Source organism: Camelus dromedarius, chromosome 6 (assembly GCF_036321535.1).
Source record: "Camelus dromedarius isolate mCamDro1 chromosome 6, mCamDro1.pat, whole genome shotgun sequence".
NCBI classification, from domain to species: Eukaryota; Metazoa; Chordata; class Mammalia; order Artiodactyla; family Camelidae; genus Camelus; species Camelus dromedarius.
Genome location: NC_087441.1, coordinates 6,484,731 through 6,503,528, shown reverse-complemented (window position 1 = coordinate 6,503,528; position 18,798 = coordinate 6,484,731). Strand labels below are relative to the sequence as shown.

Here is an 18,798-nt window from a genome sequence, read left to right as displayed (position 1 = left end):
CATCTCACCCTGGAAACAACCCCATTTTACAGGTGGGAAAACGGAAGTAAAATGGCTCTCCCAAGGCCTTACAGCGAATTAGCTGCAGTTACGTGAGGGTGGCCTGTGCAGCTCGGAGCACAGCCAACACGTCTGACTCTCTGCTCTGTTTCCCACGGAGCTAGGAAACCCCAAGTGTAGAACAGCCCGATCCAGGTGTGGGCCGACCCCCAGGAACAGTGTGCGCCCCTGAGGTGCTCGGCCCTGGGCTAATGCCTACAATCTCTGCTCTGGTCGAGAGGCTGCATTTGGAACCTGCATGTGGCAATTTTGCAGGGCAGGAGAGGCACAGGGCCTTCAACCCTGTCCTCAGGGACACCAGCCAGAGTCAACTCAGGCCCCGGCCTCACTAACACTCTCTTCCCACAACTAAGCCAGAAGGTTCCCCTTTTCACTTCTGCAGATTTGCATCAATGATCCGTTGTTGTCCCTTAAGCAGAGAGCTTCTCTTAAACTCTGATAACTAAACTGGTGCTTGGTAAACACTTAGTGACCAAGAGCAAGCATGACATGATTCTTAATGGAATAAGCCTTTAAATAACACCAGGCCAACTTTTCTATGAAACAGTTCATCCCTTCTTCTGTAACTACAGCAAAACAGGAGGTAAGCACTGGGCGACAGGGAGCCGTGCAGGGAGAAAGGCTTCGCCTGTCCGGCGCGCGCATACCCGTCAGGCCAAGCACTGTGGCACCTCGGCCTGAGATCACGTGGCATCCAAGATCTAATTGTTCTCCAGAAATATAACTGGTTTTCTCTGTTCTTGTTTTGCACCTGGCGTCTGTTGACAGGCAGAAGTTTGCCAAAGTCCTGCACGTGAACTGTTACCCTAAAAGCTGCCCTAGGTGCCAAAGAGCACAACTCTTCCGCGTCGTGGGAGTCTGGGCTTCCAGAAGGAAAGCGGAAGCCCAGGGGATCCTCAGACCCCAGGGTGTGCTCAGTCTGACCCTGCTCAGAGGAGAACCTTGGCTCCTGTGTGGTCCTTTTTTAAAGTGAGCCTGCATTTGTTTTAGGGACCCAATTTCTGCTTGCCACTGAGATGAAGAGAGGATGTAAAGTCATCTCTCAAATCTCTGCAGAACGTCAAATGGCTGTGATGTTCAAGATCAGTTTCTTTGGGGAGTTGGAAGGAGACTCCATTGCAGGGGACTGGGAAACCAAAGCTGCCTGACAGAAGGCCCTGTCACTGTGTCAGACGTGCTCAGCTAGTCGCCTGCATCTGCCATCTTTCATAATGAACACTCGCAGGCTCCGGCACCTGCGTCTGCTGCTGGCGGCGGTGGTCGGGTGGCACACCCACCCTCTAGCCAGCCAGCACCTGGGCCCTCCTCCCTCGCAGCGCCCTCCAGATCACTGTGGGCCAGGACTCCAAAATGTAAGGCAGGGGCCAAATGGAAGGAGGGAGCGGTCTGTGTGAACACACCAGAGGAGCCAAACACTTTAATATTTTTTTTTGGTTGGGGGGAGGCAAAATTTAGTCATTTTACCTAAAGTGCCTTTTACTCTGCCTCTGGCAATCCAGGGTTACAGAAAACTCAGCACCAAAGGATCAAAGTGAACACTCCACCGTGTTCCCCATTTCTACTCTCCCCCTGCACCTCACATACCCTCTGAATGGTCACACTCACCCACACATCATTCTCACTCGTATGTGTTCTTTCTCTTACGCACACGCACACACACACACAAACTCGCGGGGAAAGAAAGGACCGAAGCCCACTGAAGCACGTGGGGGAAAAGGTTTAAGCTCATCTTCCTCCCCATCTGGCGCTGAGACCGAACCCCCTGCCTCCCCAGCAGGGGCTCACCCAGCTTTCGCTGGGTCCCACCAAGGACGATGGCAGCATCTGCCAGTCCCCCAAGGTCCCCTTTGGATGGTGACGCGTCCTGGGTCAGTCGCTGTGTTTCTGCTTGTTGTCCATGTTGCCGTAGGCGGAGCCCTTGTCAATTTCTGTGACGCCGATCATCCATCGGACCCCCATGGAAGCTGCAGGGACAGGAAGGGCAGCGAGTTAGGAGAAACTTGTAGGAACTCTGGTGAGATTTCCAAAGAAGGCAGCTGTCTGCATCTCCAGCATCAGCTACAAGCCGGCTGACCTGGGGCACATTTCATACTTCCTGCCTCACAGCTACCCTTGAGCTTGGGCATCAGGGCCTAACTGCACCAAGTGACAGACAAGAGCAGGTCTTCTGATGGCGGGTTTTAATCCTTCGACGGTGGACACCCTACCCCGCAAGTGAACAGAATTTAGTAAGCCGTACCCCGCTTTGCCTGGGGGCTTACAGAATTCCTCTGCTTCCTGTGCCGATCCCTAAGGCAAAGAGGATTCTGTGGTGAATTCAGTGCAGTCACAGGCATCCTTCAGCAAAGCTCAGGGAAGGACACACCAGGACCTGGAGAATGCAGCGCCCCACGTCCCAACACTGCTTTTGGTGTGAATATTAGAGCAGCAGACGAGCAAAGTCCTTGCCTCCACGGAAAGCCTCTTCTCCAACAGCGGGGTTTGGCCCAAATAGAGAAAGTGCAGGACGCACCTGAGAGCCTGGTTTAACCACTAGGAAGCTGGCAGACCGGGTCTAGAACTCAGAGGCAGCAGTTAAAACGCTCCCTCTGGAGAGGACGAACTCGGTGAGCTCCCTGGGTGTGGGGACCACGTCTTAATCGCCTTGACGAGCTGAGCACTGAACACAGGGCCCGGCAGCACAGTCCGTTTACGGTGTGTGTAAGCGTGGACAGATGGTAGTGGCTGAACCCCTCCCCCAGTCGTGACGTGCACATCTGCAGTGTGAGCATCAAGTCTGTGAAACATCAGACACGAAGCCAGCGGAGTCCACCCAGGGTACAAGACACACACAGACCCTGGGTCAGTTACAAACGGGTCACTTGCAGCCTGGGGCCAACTCCAAACAGGCCGGGGCATGAGCCCTCGTCCCCGCGTTAGAACTTCTGTGCAGCGAGGCTGATGATACTGTGGAGAGTGAACCACAGAAGCCAGTGCCGGAAGGCTTTGTGGGAGGAACAAGACAGAACAATCCAGGGCAAAGTGTAGCAAGGCTGGGCTCACGGTGGCAAAGCCCTGGGGAGACAGAGCAGTGGGCTCCTCCAAAGCTGGAGACACCCCATGTCTCTCGGTGACAGTGCTGGGCCCTCTGCTCACCACACATCCGGGCAGCCCTTTCTCAGCCTTTATCTGAAGGAGCCCAGCTTCCTCCAGAGCCTGAGTGTTTACTTTTCTGTTACTCCTACAAGCAGAAAGGCTGGGTCCATCCCCATCCCACCTGGGGTCTGGCAAGCGCAGGTCCCCGCACACCTGGCCAGCGCTGCCGCAGGCCGGCTGTGTGCAGTGGCACCCGGTGGCCCCACTTCAAGAACAAGTGCAGGCAAGCTTGGGGCTAGGAAGAAATGGCAGTCACCTGAAACCACATATTGGTCAAATAAAGCCCATGTGGATGAGTGAAAACACTGAGTTACCCAGCACCTCCATTCGATGTCCCTACACGTGGCAACCAAGGAGAGGCACCTACGCTGCCCCCAAAGGGGCGCTTTGAATGGCAGAGCCTTTGTCAGTTCCTTTTGGACCCCAGGAAGTGGTCTTCCCCGAGCCCAGGGAAGCGGGAGCCTGTCCCGGGAGGGGCTCCCGTCCCCCGAGGGGTGCCCGCAGCACCGCTGGGCCCCGGGGGCGAGGAGCCCCGCCCGGGCAGAGGATTCCCGGCGGACCTGGCTTCTCCCCGCCTGTCGAGCTGCAGGATCTGCGCAGGCGCAGGCCCCCTCCCTCCCACCCCCCCACCGGCCCCGGGGCTCCCGCGCGGCCCGGCCGGACTCACCCACGAAGAAGAGCAGGATGACGCCGGCCAGCGTCAGCGAGGAGCCGCTGCTGACCATGTTGACCAGGAAGCGGAAGAACGGGTAGAGCAGCAGCGAGGCCCAGAAGAGCCAGTTGACGAGCGTCCAGGGCCTGCGCGGGGGCACCATGGGCGTCTCGGGGAAGGTGCCGGTGCGGGCGTACTCCTCCTGGAAGGCGTCCTGCGGGCAGAGAGGCCGCCTGACGCCCGGCCGTCCCCTCCCCGCCGAGCCCGCGCCCGGCCCGCTCTGACCGCGTCCCCGACCGCGTCCCCGGGGACCCGCGGCTGTGACCGCGGGCGGCCCCGCGGGACCGGGAGCTTCTGAGACCGGTCAGACCAGGGCGGCCTCCCCGCCTCTTCCCCGTCCTGGGCCAGCGCCGCGCACGCCCAGCAAAGCGGGCCCGTCCTCCCCGCTGTGGCCCAGCGCTCCCACATACCAGAAACTTCTAGCTCAGGTGCTTCATTTCCCCTTTCAACAACTCGAGATAGACATGTATCAAGTAGATCATACTTTTCTTCTCTCCCAATCAGGATGTACTGAATAATAACAATCAGGATGTGCTGAATAAAAAACGCTTTTTTGACCCTCGGGGTCGTGATTGTAAGTCCGCAAATGGGCCATTTTGGGAGGAGAACCTCTGGCCCTTCCCGGGGTTCAGGGGCTCTCCCCTGCGGCGCCCCCAGTCCAGCTCCACTTCTCTCCTTCCACTCTGCCTCCAGTCTGGGGGCACCGGGTGAAGCTCTGCCCCGCCTTCCATTGCATGAGACACAGCAGCCTGGACGAGGCGGACCAGAACCTGAAAGGGCTGGCACCCGCATCTTGGACTCCTGACCATCAGGCTCCAGAACCACAAGAAATACATTTGTTGTTTGTAAGCCACCCAGCCTGTGGCGTTTGTTGTAGAACCCTGCTTGGACTGAGACAGGAGATGATACTTAAGTGCCTTAAAAAAAAAAATGCCTTATTGGGGTGTCATTTACATATCATAAAATTCGCCCGTTTAAAATATGGGCAAGTTTTCTTCTTCTGAATTCTTTTCCTCAGTAGCCTTGATGGTGGTTCTCTATTGTCAGGTTACAGTGGGGCGCTGATGGTGCTGCTTCTGTCTCGTTTCCCAGGAAGACACTGACTAAGGCAAGATCTTTAATCTGTACCTCTCACAAGGGGAAAAGCACTCGCTTTTCTAAGAGTCAGCAGGATTCAGAATTTTGTATTCACTCCAGTCTTCTTTTTCTCTGGTTTGTTTAGAAAACTAAACCTCACCAAGACCTCCACCGCTCTGCAGTGACAGGGCGGCCACTGGGGCTCTTGCTGGCCTCCCGGGCTTCGTCCCTGGGACTCCGTGACTTGGCTGGGTGGGACACAGATGCCTGGCTCAGGGCCAGGTGTCAGCTCCCGCTGCAGAATGTTTGTGGACTCTCTGGGCTGTGTTATTTCTTAATAAAGTCCACCCCTACTGGGAGGACCTGTTAATGGTGCTTCCATTTTTGGTCTCCACGTGTTGTCATCCTGTGGCACTGGAACCAGGCACTGTATTTCATGAAAAGAGACTTGATTTGTTCCTAGAATGAAACATCAACCCAAAGTCTACAGGAGCAGAAGATCTTGTTCACAGAGACAAGAGTCCAGAGCCCACATTATGTGCAGGAGGACACCCAGGCTGGGTGACCCATGTACAGCTGGATTGGCTGGGCTTGCCCAGCGTTCGACCCAGCAAAATAAAATTTCTCTTATGGGTAGAAAGGGAAGAAAAGGAGAGGAAAGAGAAAGGGGGGTAGACAGAGAGAAAGAGCTGGTGCCTCTTTGTAAGCAAGTGCAGGCGGGGAGAGATGGCCTCTGGGAACAGCGCTCCAAGGGCTCAGCCTGACACACAGGCAGTATGCTTGGGGCTGTGTCCTTCACAAAGGACTATGCCTCGGGGCCAAGCCCACCACCCTTCCAAAGAGTAATGTCCTCAGTATAAGCAAAAAAACCATCACCAGCTTGAAAACCCCTTCATTCTGATCCCTGAAGGCCAATGCTTGGACGGGTAGCACTTCCTGCCGGCCTCTGGGCACACCCCCAACTCTGCATCCCACGCAGAGTGACTCTGGCCTCGGGGACCCTGGGTACACCCACAGGACAGCTCAGAAGATTGCTTCTTTCACTCACATCTTAATTTACACCATGAATGGCTAATTGTTAATCCCTTCAGCAACTTCAAACGATAACCCAGGGAAGTACTTGAAGTCAGAATTTGTCCAGACCACACAGCTGAGAAAACTTGATGGCTCTGGGGGGAGGAGGGTCTGGGATCATACGTCATCCTGAGATGGAGGTCATCTGGGAGCTGTGCGTCCAGACAGAGCACAAGGGGCTGAGGCCACACCCGAGAGCCGGCGGGGTCCCAAATGCTGGCATATAATATACACTGTGTGTTTCCTAAGTGCTAGATTTGTCCCACTGAAAGGATGGCCCTGTTCTCACGGCGAAAAAGATGCAGTGTCCGCCAGTCTGTCTTTGTGGAACTGGGTGGAAGGACACCCGAAGCCTACGTATGGGATGTGTTTGCTTCCAGGTGGCGAGCTGGTTTGGGTTTAAAATGTACGATGGATCAGAATCAGGAGGTTCTTCCTGATCAGTGAGACCTGCTCCTAAACGTGCCTTCGTCACCAGGGAGAAGCTCAACTTTTCTCCTTCGTAAGATCAAGCAGTTTGAGCGATGATTAGGCTCCCTCTGCCCTGCACGTCTTTGAGGAGAGAAGCCACTGAAAGACGGGGCCCTCAGAAGAAGGAGAGAGAGTGTCGGGGGTGGGGGCTGGGGTGGGGGCTGGACGGCGGACAGGGGTCGGCGGGGCGGGACAGGTGGGCGACACTGCAGAGCTGACCAGCCAAGGTGAGGCGCACCCCTGTGCGCCTTCGTCCTGCTTATGCTGGTGACGTTTGACGACCAGACAGGCAACCGAATTGTGGACCCGGAAGCCACCACTGGTAAAGACACCCCCACACCACAGGAATGTCTTGCCTTCAGACCAGCGGCGGGAAGACAGATCAGGGCCTTTTTTTCATCTTTGGCCCACTCACCCATACGCTACTCCATTCTTTCTGTGAGGCCCCCTTTAAAAATATTTTGTGACATTCTTTTCCCTCTTGCCCAGCAGAGCATCGGCTCTGGGTTGTACCCTCCGGTTGGAGCTGTCACCCAGTGGGAAGGGTCTTGCCTCCGCTATCAACTCCCGAGGCCCCAGGGCACCCACGGCTGCGGCCGGGAGCGGGGCCGGGGGTGCCGCCCACCGCCCACTGCACTGACCTTCTCCTGGTAGAGTTTGTGCAGCCAGGCTGAGCACTCGGCCTCATCCTCCGGGACTTCTTCTAAAGGGATGCGCCTGCAAAGCAGAGGGCAGCTGGCAAGGAAGAGCCCCCACCAGGTGCCCCAAACACGCCTCCCAGCACAACACTTGCCGTCCTAGGTCGCCCAGATGGCGGGGGAGTGAAGAGGGTGCTCTAACTGATGAAGAGGGCAGGTGGGGGGATCCTCATCTGTATCAGGGGAACGCAGGCCCGACTGTAGTCACGGCCCACGAGGGAGCGTTACCATCACCCGAGGAACAGCCTCGCGGAGGTAAAATGATCTTACACACACAGCTCAGGGCCTCCCCAGGCCCCTCGGGCCCAGCTGGCTGCTGCGTGGAGCCCCTGTCGGGTGTCACAGCTGAGGGGACAGAACCTCCCTTTACTTCTAGGAGAGGGCTTCTGGGAAGGCGGGTGGTCTCCGGCCTTCTGAGTGAGGACCAAGGCCGCTGTCGACCGCACGGTGAGAGAAGAAAACAGGAATGGAGATGGTTCTTTCCTATTCTCAGGGGGAGCCAGCTTTGTTTCCAGGTCATAAGCTATTTAATTGAGGCTGTCAGTCCCCCAGTACATCTCTCCGAGAGGTTCAAGCTTTAATCTTCATTGTGCTGCGTGGTAATTTAACATCTGTGACGTCTTTTAAAAAATACAGGCAGACGCAGAGATATTGTGGGTTCGGCTGCAGACCACCACAGTAAAGCGAGTCACACTGTTTTGGGTTTCCCATAAAATTTATGTTGATGCTACACTGTGGTCTAGTAAGTGTACAAATAGCATTATGTCTAAAAAACAATGTACATACCTCAGCTAGAAACACTTTATTGCTAAAAAATGCTGACCATCATCTGCACTTCAGTGAGTCATAATCTTTTTTGCAATAGTGACATCAAAGATCACAGATATAATAATAATGAAAAAGGTTAAAATAGGGTGAGAATTACCAAAACGTGTCACAGAGACATGAAGTGAGCAAATGCTGTTGGAAAAATGGTGTGGACAGATCTGCCCAAGGCAGGGTTGCCACAGACATTCAATTGGTGAAAAAAAAAAATGCGGTATCTGCAGAGTGCAATAAAATGAGGTCTGCCTGGAGTCAGAACATTCTAGAATCTCAGCTCGTCTCCAGTAAGGGGCACTTCAGGTCATCCTGGTCAGGCTTCAGGGAGACAGTCTGCCCCGCGGGAAGCCAGCGCCTTCCCCAAGCTTCCAGGTCGGGTTTCAGTGCGTGAATGACCATTGTTCCCCCCTCTGCAGGGCCTCCCAGCTGTTTCTCCCTGACCTCGATGACCTTGCAGAAGACTAGGGTCAGACCCATTGATAAGTTGATCAAGTTTGCCTAATAGCTTGTGAAATGTTTTCAATAAAATAACAGCTTGGAATATAACACGTGAAATGCTAAAATGTTCTCCACTGGCTTCCAGGCCTCTCTATAAACTGTAAACACAGGCTTTTCTCTGTGTATATTTCTGGGGAGTAAACACGTCCTCCAAGAAAAGGGGTCGATAAAATCAATTCTCACACTCAATTCAAAAATGACTATAAAATACTGTCTTTTTGTTTGTCGGACCTGAGCTCTTTGATGAGAATGAGTCTGTGGGAGACTCAGGAAGTGGCCGGGCAGACCAGAGGCTTCACCGAATGAGTTACAACGGCGCACGGGTCTCTCTTAACATAAAACACGACTGTGGACATGTTTGAGTTGGCACAGACTGCCGACTGGAACATATTCATAGCTTTCCCCGCAAGAAGGGCTGCGGGTCGTTTGTGACGTATTTGGGACGGGCACGCTATTTTCTGGAAAGGAGATGGAGCCAACTTACCTAACGTATAAATCTGCGTGGTATTTCTTTCCATTGAGGACTCCCAGCAGTGTTGGATTTTCATTATTTCTGAAATTGAGTGTACAGTCATATACAGCTGAAACTATAAAAAATAAAACAAATACAAGGCAGTATAGAGGGTGCGAACCCAGTTTCATTTTGCAGATACACACACTGGAAAACAATCATCACATTGCTAGCTGATTATCCTGGGATGAAGGGGCTACTGGTTTACTCTTCATGCTTTTTCTACACCGTCCAAATGTTCTGCATTGAGCACACACCACATCCTGTCACCAGAAAAGCACACTGTAACTTAGTAACGGAAAACAGAATTATCACGGAGGTCAGATCAGTTTAAAGTGATACTGCAGTGTCCCATCCAGAAGCCTACAACAGGTGCCAATATTTAAACAAGGATCACTGGTAAGATAAATCAACACAAAGAATACTATCTAAGGATGTGTCTGAGTTAGGGCAACATAACCATCCCATGCACTGTCTTTCCCTAAAAACTAAGATAGTTATCAAAACTTGAATAAGATAACTGGAAAACTCCCGAGGAACTGAAAGATAGTCAGCTGAAACACGGAGGGGAAATAAACAAGAATCTGTGACTTTAATCCATCCATCGAATGGTGAGCGACCCTGTCAGCGTATGGAAGGTACGTCAAACTTCACTGCTGTAGCCCCAGGACCTGGCCAGGCTTGATGAATGCTTCCTGGACGGCAGGACAGGAGGACGCGTGAAGGAATGAGGACGGAGGAGCAGGGCACACATGGGAGTGGGACAGCGTCAGGAAGACGGGGCTGGACAGAAAGAACCGGAGTTTGGGAGTCAGTCCGGGTGCGGATCCCAAGGCCACTGTTTCCCAGCTGTGGGATCTCCTCTCGGACAACCCACCAGCCTCCTGGAGCCTGGTTCTTCCGGAGAAGGGGACTCCTGGTGACATCAGCACTGCCCAAAGGACCTGGCACAGGGCTTGTGCTCCTGAGACTTTACCGAGAGCTTCGCAGACCTGCTGTTGCTGCCCACAGCGCGAGCGCGGTGGCGGAGGATGGAGAGCCATCTGGTCTGGCTGGGAAGAGGGGGAAGACTCACGATTCAGGATTCAAAAGCCACCATCCGTTTTCTTCTACCTGCTGCCTGACCACCACGTGGGCTCTCCAGAGGCTGTTCTAGCAGCTCAAGCGTCTCAGCCAAGGGGAGAGGGTCCCATTGATGGGCAGGAGAGCCAGCCCGTAGCTCCCACCCCGTCGCCCCAGGGACCCGAGCCCGCTTTCCTGTCTTCCAGCTGGTGGAGAATAACCTTCAAGGTGATACACCGTCCAGCCTTGTGGAGCATAAGGTGACACAAAGTGAAAGGTGTCCAGGCCGTGTGGGGTTCGGCTGTGGGGTCGCAGGTTTGGGAGCAGGAGGGGGCAGAGCTCGAGTCTTCAGCGGGTCTCACTGGCCATTCTTACATGGGAGCCTAACGCTTGCAACAGCGGCGGGGGTGACTTCAATGAATCAAGGATGAGGGACAGCCCCAGGGGCACCCGGGCAAACAGCCTGAATTTGCACAGTTGCCTCCTTTTCCAGAAAAACCCCAAGGTCTTGAAGTGATAGGAGTGGGCCAGGCACCGGAGCCATGTGCCTGCAGAGCCCGAGAGGGACAGAAGCCCCCCACCAGCCCGCAGCCCGGATGGGACCCCAGCCTGCCGCGTGCTAGCGGAGTCCCCGGGAAGAGGTTCCTCATCGCCCAGCCCCAACTTCCTCATCTCTAAATTGGAAGTAAAAAGAAAAGTTTCCTTCGGTGCTTCTGGTGGGCACGCACTCAGGCTGGGCTATCTGTGAGGTGCATTCACCGCCGGGCGCGTCAGAAGTGCCCTGCTGTTATAACTATGATTATGATTATGATTCGGGGGGCTGGGACAGTCTGCAGAGCTGGGCAGCCTTGCCCCTTCGGCCTGTAGGCAAAGCTCAGTCAGGGAGTCTCACTGGTCAAACCCAGACGGGGAAACCAGAACTGGACGCTGGCCACCCTCACCTGGAAGAGGTGAGGGGCACAGGGTCAGGAGGCGACCCCTGACCACAGCCCACCGTGTGATCAGGTGTTCACTGTGTGCCGCGCCTGGCGCTGAGTCTGTCCCGGAGTTCTCACTGAAGCCTGCTTGCGACCCTAAGAGGTTTTACAGAAAAGCAGACTTAGGATCCATCCGAGAGGGGAGGTGACTTGCCCCGGGTAGCGCAGCTGGTGAGCGGAGGAGCCAGGCCCGCCACCAGGCCTCCTGAGCACCTGGCTCCGCTGGGGGGCGCGGCCGCTCACAGCTTGTGTCTCGGAGGTTGGAGGAGCAGCAGGTGGGCATCCTTGTCCTGGTTGTTGGGGTCAGGTGTGGGGCGGCAGGGAGCTCACTGACAGGCGGGTTCTAGTCTTTGGGGTGGATCCAGAGACAAACAGGCCTGCAGACAGACAGCTGGTGGCCCTCTGTGGCCCGGTTCCTTTGGGATGCCTGGGCAGGGCAGATGGAGCATGGAGGCGGCCACGCCTGGCAGGACCTTGGTTCTGCAGGCTCCTGGGTCTCCGGGACCCTCTGACCCTTCCTTTCCCCCAGGTGCTGTGAGGATTAGAGGTGGTGATGCAGGCAGCACGATGACAGTAAGGAGCAGCCCGGGGATGGAGGGGCAGGAAGGAAGCAGAGGAAGAATCTGCATGGAGAGAAATCAGAGTCGCCCGGAGCAGTCACGGGCCTGCAGGGTCTGCACCTGTTAAAAGTCAGACTCCATCCGCAGGATCCGGGGTGGCCAGGTCTGCGTGTTCACAAAGCTCCCGTTGGTCCTTCCACCCCCAGGCGTGCTGACAGCACCGCAGACAGGGTGCCGTCCACGCCCGCATCACCCCACCCAAATCCCCAACACAGGCAGGCAGAGGGTGGAGCTGGGGGCCCAGAGACCACGTTTGGCAGCCTGGACTCTCCCTGCAGGATGTCAGCCTCGGCTGGCGCACAGCCAGCAACGGGGACATGTATGAGGCCCGTGGGCCCTGAGCTCCACCCACCCCACCGCCCTGGAGACGAGGGACAAGGGCAGTGGGCTTCAGGCCGCTGCAGGGCCGGAGAGTGAAGAGCACAGCGTTTCCAAACTGAAGAGACGAAGACAAAATACTGGAAGCAAGTTGTTTTTGTTGCTACTTGCTTCTCATTCTCACCTATGGTAACTTAGGGCTTCAGATTCAGGGCCAGCCGGACAGACAACAAGGTCACAGAGCTCATCGGCTGGAGGCAGCTTGGGCCAAGAGATGGGCAAGAAGTGTCAAACAAAGCAAAACAACAGAAACCTGGGCTAACCACAGCCCTGCAGTACCTGCGCCGAGCAGCAGAGGGCAGTGTTGGCTCAGCATGCATGTCAGTGTGTGTGTTTGTGGTGTCTGCGTGTACATGGTGTGTGTGCGCTCGTGCAGGCAGGGGCCACTCCTCCGATGCCGGGCGCCCAGACCCTGGCCAACTGGGTGTGACGTGCCAGCCTGTGTCCCTGGCTTCCCTCCAGCCTACTCGCCATGGTCAGCTGGGGGACCTGCCAGGGGAAAGGCTATTCCTGTGGGTCCTGGGGCTTGGCTTCCCTCCCCGCAGGGAGGGGGACACGGGGTCGTCCTTACCTACATTTCTCAAACTCCTCACGGTGACGGCGAAGCCCTTGGTGCGAGGCAGCAGGTGGTGCTTCAGGCTGGGCAGCCCCTTGGCCTGGGCCACCTGCATGCTGATCTGGTGCTTCTTCTCTGTGAACCGGGTGCCCTCACAGTGGATCAGGAACTGGAATGGACAAGTGGCAGTCACACACGTCCCCATGGTCACTCAACACACCGAGGTCACTCACACATCCCTGAGATCACACACACAGCCCTGAGGTCACTCACACATCCCAAGGCCACACACACATCCCGAGCTCACACACGCTGTCTCCTGTCATACACCGCAGTCACACACGGTCCCACAGAAGCCTTAGGAACTGAAAAAGAGCAGGATGTCCTGACAGTTGCATCCGCCCCTGGCTCTGGGCAGGACCTCCGGCTGCCCCACATCTACTGTGTTTAAGAGTCTATGAGCTCCGGAGAGAAAGGGTTCACATCTGAGGAGGCTTGGGAAGCAGAGGGGTGTGTGTGTGTGTGTGTGTGAGAGAGAGAGACAGGGACCTCTGCACCCATGGCAGGGAGGGAAGGCTGGGGCAGGGGCGCCCGGGGGCACCGGGCTGTGCAGGTGGGAGGCCAGGCCCGGATGGGGCCGCACTTACGAAGTACTTCTCAGGGTAATCCCGCAGGTGCAGCAGGCTCTTGGAGACAGTCTTGCGGTCTTGCTCCCACTTGCGCGTGCAGAAGACCATCTCGGTGAAGTACCACATCCAGCCGATGATGGGGACGTAGGCCAGCTCCTTCTTGGCCAGGACTTTGGAGCCCTGAAACAGAGGGGGACCCGCGGCATCCGTGAGCGGGGGCAGGGGCCTTTCCCCGTGGCTGCCGGAGATCTCACTAGAAGGAGTGAACACACACTCTAGGCCCAAGCAGGCAGTCCCCGGACTCAGGGGTCAGGGAGCCACTGACCTGGAGCTGCCACACTGGTCAGGTTGTGCCAACTCTGCTCCACAGGAGGGGGAGCCAGGGGGCTGGCTCTCCATGGGGAAGGCGGGTGTCCAGGCAGGCACCGGGAGCAGGTGGGACAGCCGAGGGTGGCGGGGAGGCTGTGTCATCCCCTATCAGCTCACACGGGTGCCCAGTGCATTTGCTCAGCCCATCATGCTATCACTGACCTCACTCAGCCCTCAGCCAACCTGCTGGCTCTGCAGGCGGGCGGACCAGACGCTACCCTCCTTAAAGACTGTAAGTGTGGCCCAGAGGATGGCCGGGAAGTGGCAAAGCGGAGAGGTAAACTCAGATCAGCAGATGTGCTGGGACCGCTCCACCCATCCCCTGGCCAGCTCGTCCCCACGGCTGCAAGCGGCTCAGGGCCCTGCCGGGCTGGGGAAGACCGGGAACCCAGGGGGCACAGGGGGCAGGGGACACACAGGAACAGCTTTTGATCTCCTGGATTGAGTCCTATTTTTCACCCCTAATTTTGGAACTGGCCAAGATGCTCCTTGAAATAGCTGTCATCCATCAATGGCACAGAGGACGGTGGCAGTGACGTGGACAGGCGGGGGCCTTAGCTGTGTTCCTGGTGACAAGTGTCTGGTTACGCCTTTGCACCCACAAGGCCCGGAAGCGAGAAGAGAGACACTTCAGCCAGGCCCTGACTCGTCTCTCCCCTGTCACTCCCGCGACACCCAAGAAGCCACACCCCCCACCCACCCACAAAGACCAGAGGAAGGCGTGAACAGCCGCTGGCTCCCTTTACCCGAAGAAAACAACAAGCATCTTTCCCATGGGGAGAAGAAAAAGCAGAGATAACCATTCAGGTGCAGCCTCTCCACGTTTTGATGGGTTTGGGTTTTGTTTCTCCCACATGCAAATTCCCTCAAAGAAAACCAAGCCATCAGTCTGGGGACCTGCCCTAGAGGACCCAGAGGCGAGACCCTGGAGGTCAGGGCGAGGTGAGCCCAGACCCCTGGGTGAGGGATGAGGCAGTCCCCAGACTCAGGGAGCCACTGACCTGGAGCTGCCACACTGGTCAGCAAGCGGTCAAGGTTGTGCCAGCTCTGCTCCGCAGGAGGGGGAGCCGTGTGCCAGGCACAGGGACACTACACAAATTCTATTGAATTTTCAACCAGTAAGAATAGGTACACCCATTTTACAGACGATCAAACCGAGGCTCAGAGATGTTAAGGAACTCACCCAAAATCACAGACCAACCGCTAGGGAAACTGAGAATTCAGGCCGGGTTGTTTGTTCAGAGGCTGAAGTCCAGGGTAAATGTTGGTGGACATATAAATGTTCATGAGCGTGTGGCCTGGGCTGGACATGGAGGGTCACCTGACCCATCAGCCATTGGCTCCTCTTCTTTCATTTACAGACTCTCTGTTTAGTTCCAAAGGCAACGTGTCCAGGCTCCGGGAGTGACCATGAGTGATGCTGGCCCAGCCCGGCTGCCCGCTGGATGCCTTAGCTGAGTGTGGACACATGACCCAGCTCTGGCCAAGGTGACTCAGAGGTCTGCTGTGGGCTGCTTATGTCCTGAGGATCCTGGGGAGATTTTGCTCCCTGAGGAAAAGGGAGACAGGCCGGAGGCCCTACTGGTTTCTGCCATCAGCACGGTTGCTGGGTGTGTCACGGTTTTGACTATTATGTTGCCACCGAGACCCCAGCCTAGAAATACTGAGGCCACCGGGGCTACTGTGCCACCTGGAGGAAGGCGTGTAGCCTGTGGAATCAGGGTTTCTGTTTGTTTTTTTTTTTAATTTACTTATTATTATTTTTTAATGGAAGTACTGGGGTTTAAAACAAGCACGCGCTCTACCACTGAGCTCTGCCCTCCCCCACTGGAACCAGGGTTTCTGCACATCTCGAGCTCACGGAGGCCTCAAGAAATGCTGTGACAGTCAGTCATGTGACTGTGAATACCTTTCCTATGCTCAGCTTTTCTTTTTCAACGTAGGGTTCAAGTCCTTAAAGGGTGGACTGATTCTTCTGACTCCTGCTTCTCATGCCATAAATGAGAAGGAAATGCCTGTCACTCAAAAGCACAAAAACAAACTGCCTTCGGATCACCACTCCCCCCAACAGGAGCCATTTAAAAGCCCACCCACTGTGCCCACGGGTGGCTTTCAGTCCGCGGGAGGCCCCTTGACCTCTCCTCGGCCCTCCTCCTCCATCAGCAGGGATGTTCTCATGTTCCCTCATGCCTGCGTCTCAGCCGCCTCCCTTCTCGCAGCCTTTAAGATGAAAATAAAACAGAAAATCTTCACCAAGGAACTGAACTTACTTTCTCGGTAGGCTAGGACTATTAAAAAAATTACATACTCCTGAACTCATTCCAAAAATAATTGGTGGCAATTTGAAGGAGTTATAAACGATCTGCTCGATAGACAAGAGTAGGCGCACACACTCCGAAGTCGGGCCCTTGGGTCCGGAAGGTGAGTGGTCCCGTGCAGCCGGCGTGGCTGTCTGCTGGGGAGAAGCCCTCTCGGGGGTATTTCCTATTCATGGGTCCATCCCATGGGACCCAAGCGGGTCTCAGTGGTTGGCCTTTGATGACCTGCTGTTAAAAAGAAATGGCAGTTTGGACAGTGCTGTGGGATGTAGGAGCAGGCGAAGGAGGTGACCCTAAGAGTCTATTGTCCATCACTGTCTCCTGGTCTTAGAGCACTGAAAGCCATTTCAGTGTCCTCCAGTGGAAGAGTTCTATGATTTACAGTGTATCCCATACATTGTACAAAGTATAGCCTGGGGCCAAATCTGCTTTGCCACCTGTTTTTATAAATAAAGCTTTATTGGAACACAGCAACTCTCTTTCGCATACACATTGCCCCCAGCTGCTTTCATGCTCCAACAGCTGCGCTGAAAAGCTGTCACCGAGGTTATATGGTCCATGAAGCCAAAAATATTTACTACCTGGACAATCACATCCAAAGTCTGTCAGCCTTTGATTTGGAGCCAGTAAAATTTGTTTTCTATGAATAGTTAATGGCTGGGGAAATGCTTTATATAATATTAATTTTTTTTTAAATGTGGTATCAAAGCTGAGTTTATAGTCTAATTCTGACTACATGGAAAACAGTAAAACAGAGGAAAGTAACGGTAGCTACAGCTGCGCAGTGAGAGTAGAAGTGCTTTTCAAGTTTTATTAGATTTTCCTATTTTTCTTTTGTTTTGCTTTTTTGAAATTTCCACCTCTGGGGAGTGATGGAAGTGTGAGCTATCTTGATTGTGGTGGTGGTTTCATTGGTGTGCACATCTGTCAGAATTCACCCCACTGTACGTCTGAAGTGTGTGTAGTTTGCTGTGCAGGAATTGTGCCACAATAAAGGCGTTAAAAACCACGGAAATATTTTGCAGTGTCCCCTAACAGTGCCGTCTTTAAGAAGCAATTGACATCAGCACATTTTCAACCATTTGCTTCTGGAACATGAGGTTCTGTATCAAAAACAGCCAATTTGTTTTTGATGAGCAAGAGGAGCACAGGGGACATTTCTGCTTTGATGCTGAATTCACACGTCGTTCAGCCTTCAAATTCTGGATGTCACTGTCAGGCCTAGGCCTTCAGGTCGGCTGTGTTTCCCCGACGAGCCTCAGCAATCGTGGCTGTATGTGAGGAACGGTGTACTTACCTGCAAGTGTTGCTGTAAATCTCTAGTAACAGATGGAAACAGATACAAGAGCTCCCAGAGGAGGACAGGGCACACAGGTGTTCGATGACGTGGAGCCGCTGTTTTCACCACAGAGCAGGCACAGTGGCTGAACGTGCCGTTTAATTCACCCCGTGCTGCAGGATGCAGGAGTGACAAGAGCTGTGCTCCTGACAGCGTCCCCTGACAGGCACTGTGCTGGATTTACAGGAGTCACACATTTATGGCCACGAGACCAGAAACTTACTACTCAAATATGCTTACAGGAAGCTTAATATGCTGTCAACGTCATGACTCCCCCAGGCCAGGCAACGCGCTCCATGGTGGATGGTTATGCCTTTAAGAGACAATGTATGAGAAAACATACCAGTTTCATTGATTCTAGATTTATTTTGAAGGTACCTCTGAGGGGATTTACTGATGAGTTAGATTTATCAGCAGAGCCATCTAGGTACAAGCGTATCTAGAAAATAAAAAATGTTCCCAGGCAGCGCGGAGTGATCAATCCGCAACTGCAAGGGGCTGAAATGTGCTACCCGGCCACCTCCTAGTGGCCGCAGGGAGTCACTGTCAGCACATCACACCCTGCAGTTACAGCTTATGCGTGTGCGTGTGTGTGTATGTGCGTGTGAGAGAGGGAGGGAGGCACACTGAGAATTCTTACCACAGCTGCCCAGTCAATCTAATTAAGCAGCCCATAATCACAGTCAGCACCACCCAGTTGCTCAGGGAAGCAGACAGCCCCACTGAATCCCAAAGTCAGTGCCTCCAGCAACTGGTCAGCCCCGCCTGGGCAGAGACAACATGGTGCTAGAAAGACCTGCTTTAGGGACGCGCTAAGACCCAGTGCCTTCCAACCTGAGATTATGTGGCTTTTGCCTCATTTCTCTTAGCTCCACAGCCTCTGTGGTTAAAAAAAAAAAAAAAAAGAGCCAAATGAGCAGTATCAAGACTTTCTAGTTCAGGTTTTTCTCCAACCTGGCCACCTGCCAATCGGTAAGATGAAAATGTTAAGTGTTGATGCTGGCTTCGTGGGATGATTGGAACCAGGGGGGCATCCTGTTCAGTCACTTTTCCATGATGCCCCTCCTCCTCTAACCACTCCATGGAGACCAGCGGAGAACACAGTTAGGGGCTGGGACGAGTCAGCAGGATGGTCCCTGGTCAAGGTGTCATTTGCTTCTCTTCCTGGCTTCCTTCCTGCAGGTCTGCTGTCCTGATTACCAGCTAGTCACCTGTGTTTACTCAAGGTCATTTATTTCTACTAAATGCATAAAACACTTGAACGGGATATCTCAAGTGGAGCTCTGAAACAGGTAAGGAGGCTTCAATAGTAAACAGGCGAGCACATCCACACTCTAACCCTCTGAACTTTTCCCTGACTCTGAGCTAAAGACACGGTCCTAAATGTTCAAGATTTGTGGAGAGCAGCCAAGCTGTCCTGCCCATCACCACGCAGGAGCCAGTCAACCAACAGCTCAGCCTCTATCACGATGTGTGACATGGGAGCTTTAAC

The 18,798-nt window shown here is 54.4% G+C and overlaps 1 protein-coding gene across 12 annotated transcripts in view; it reads right to left on the bottom strand.

Annotated features, from left to right (window-relative positions):
• Positions 1 to 1,451: 1,451 nt before the first annotated feature.
• Positions 1,452 to 18,798, bottom strand: part of AGPAT4 (1-acylglycerol-3-phosphate O-acyltransferase 4) — a 108,190-nt gene continuing 90,843 nt past the window's right edge. For 4 of the 12 annotated variants that reach the window (XM_064486491.1, XM_064486492.1, XM_064486493.1 and 1 more), the window contains exons 4-8: positions 13,299 to 13,460; positions 12,667 to 12,820; positions 11,062 to 11,193; positions 9,730 to 10,106; positions 9,205 to 9,321 (exon numbers count right to left, since the gene is read on the bottom strand). In XM_064486491.1, the coding sequence (XP_064342561.1) occupies positions 9,220 to 9,321; positions 9,730 to 10,106; positions 11,062 to 11,193; positions 12,667 to 12,820; positions 13,299 to 13,460 (927 nt within the window). In that variant the 3' untranslated portion in view covers positions 9,205 to 9,219. Of the gene's footprint in view, positions 2,025 to 3,862; positions 4,062 to 4,825; positions 5,412 to 7,170; positions 7,247 to 9,031; positions 9,135 to 9,204; positions 9,322 to 9,626; positions 10,107 to 11,061; positions 11,194 to 11,221; positions 11,721 to 12,666; positions 12,821 to 13,298; positions 13,461 to 18,798 lie in introns of those variants that run through there. The other 8 variants (XM_010976746.3, XM_010976745.3, XR_010381198.1 and 5 more) reach the window with 7 other exon arrangements.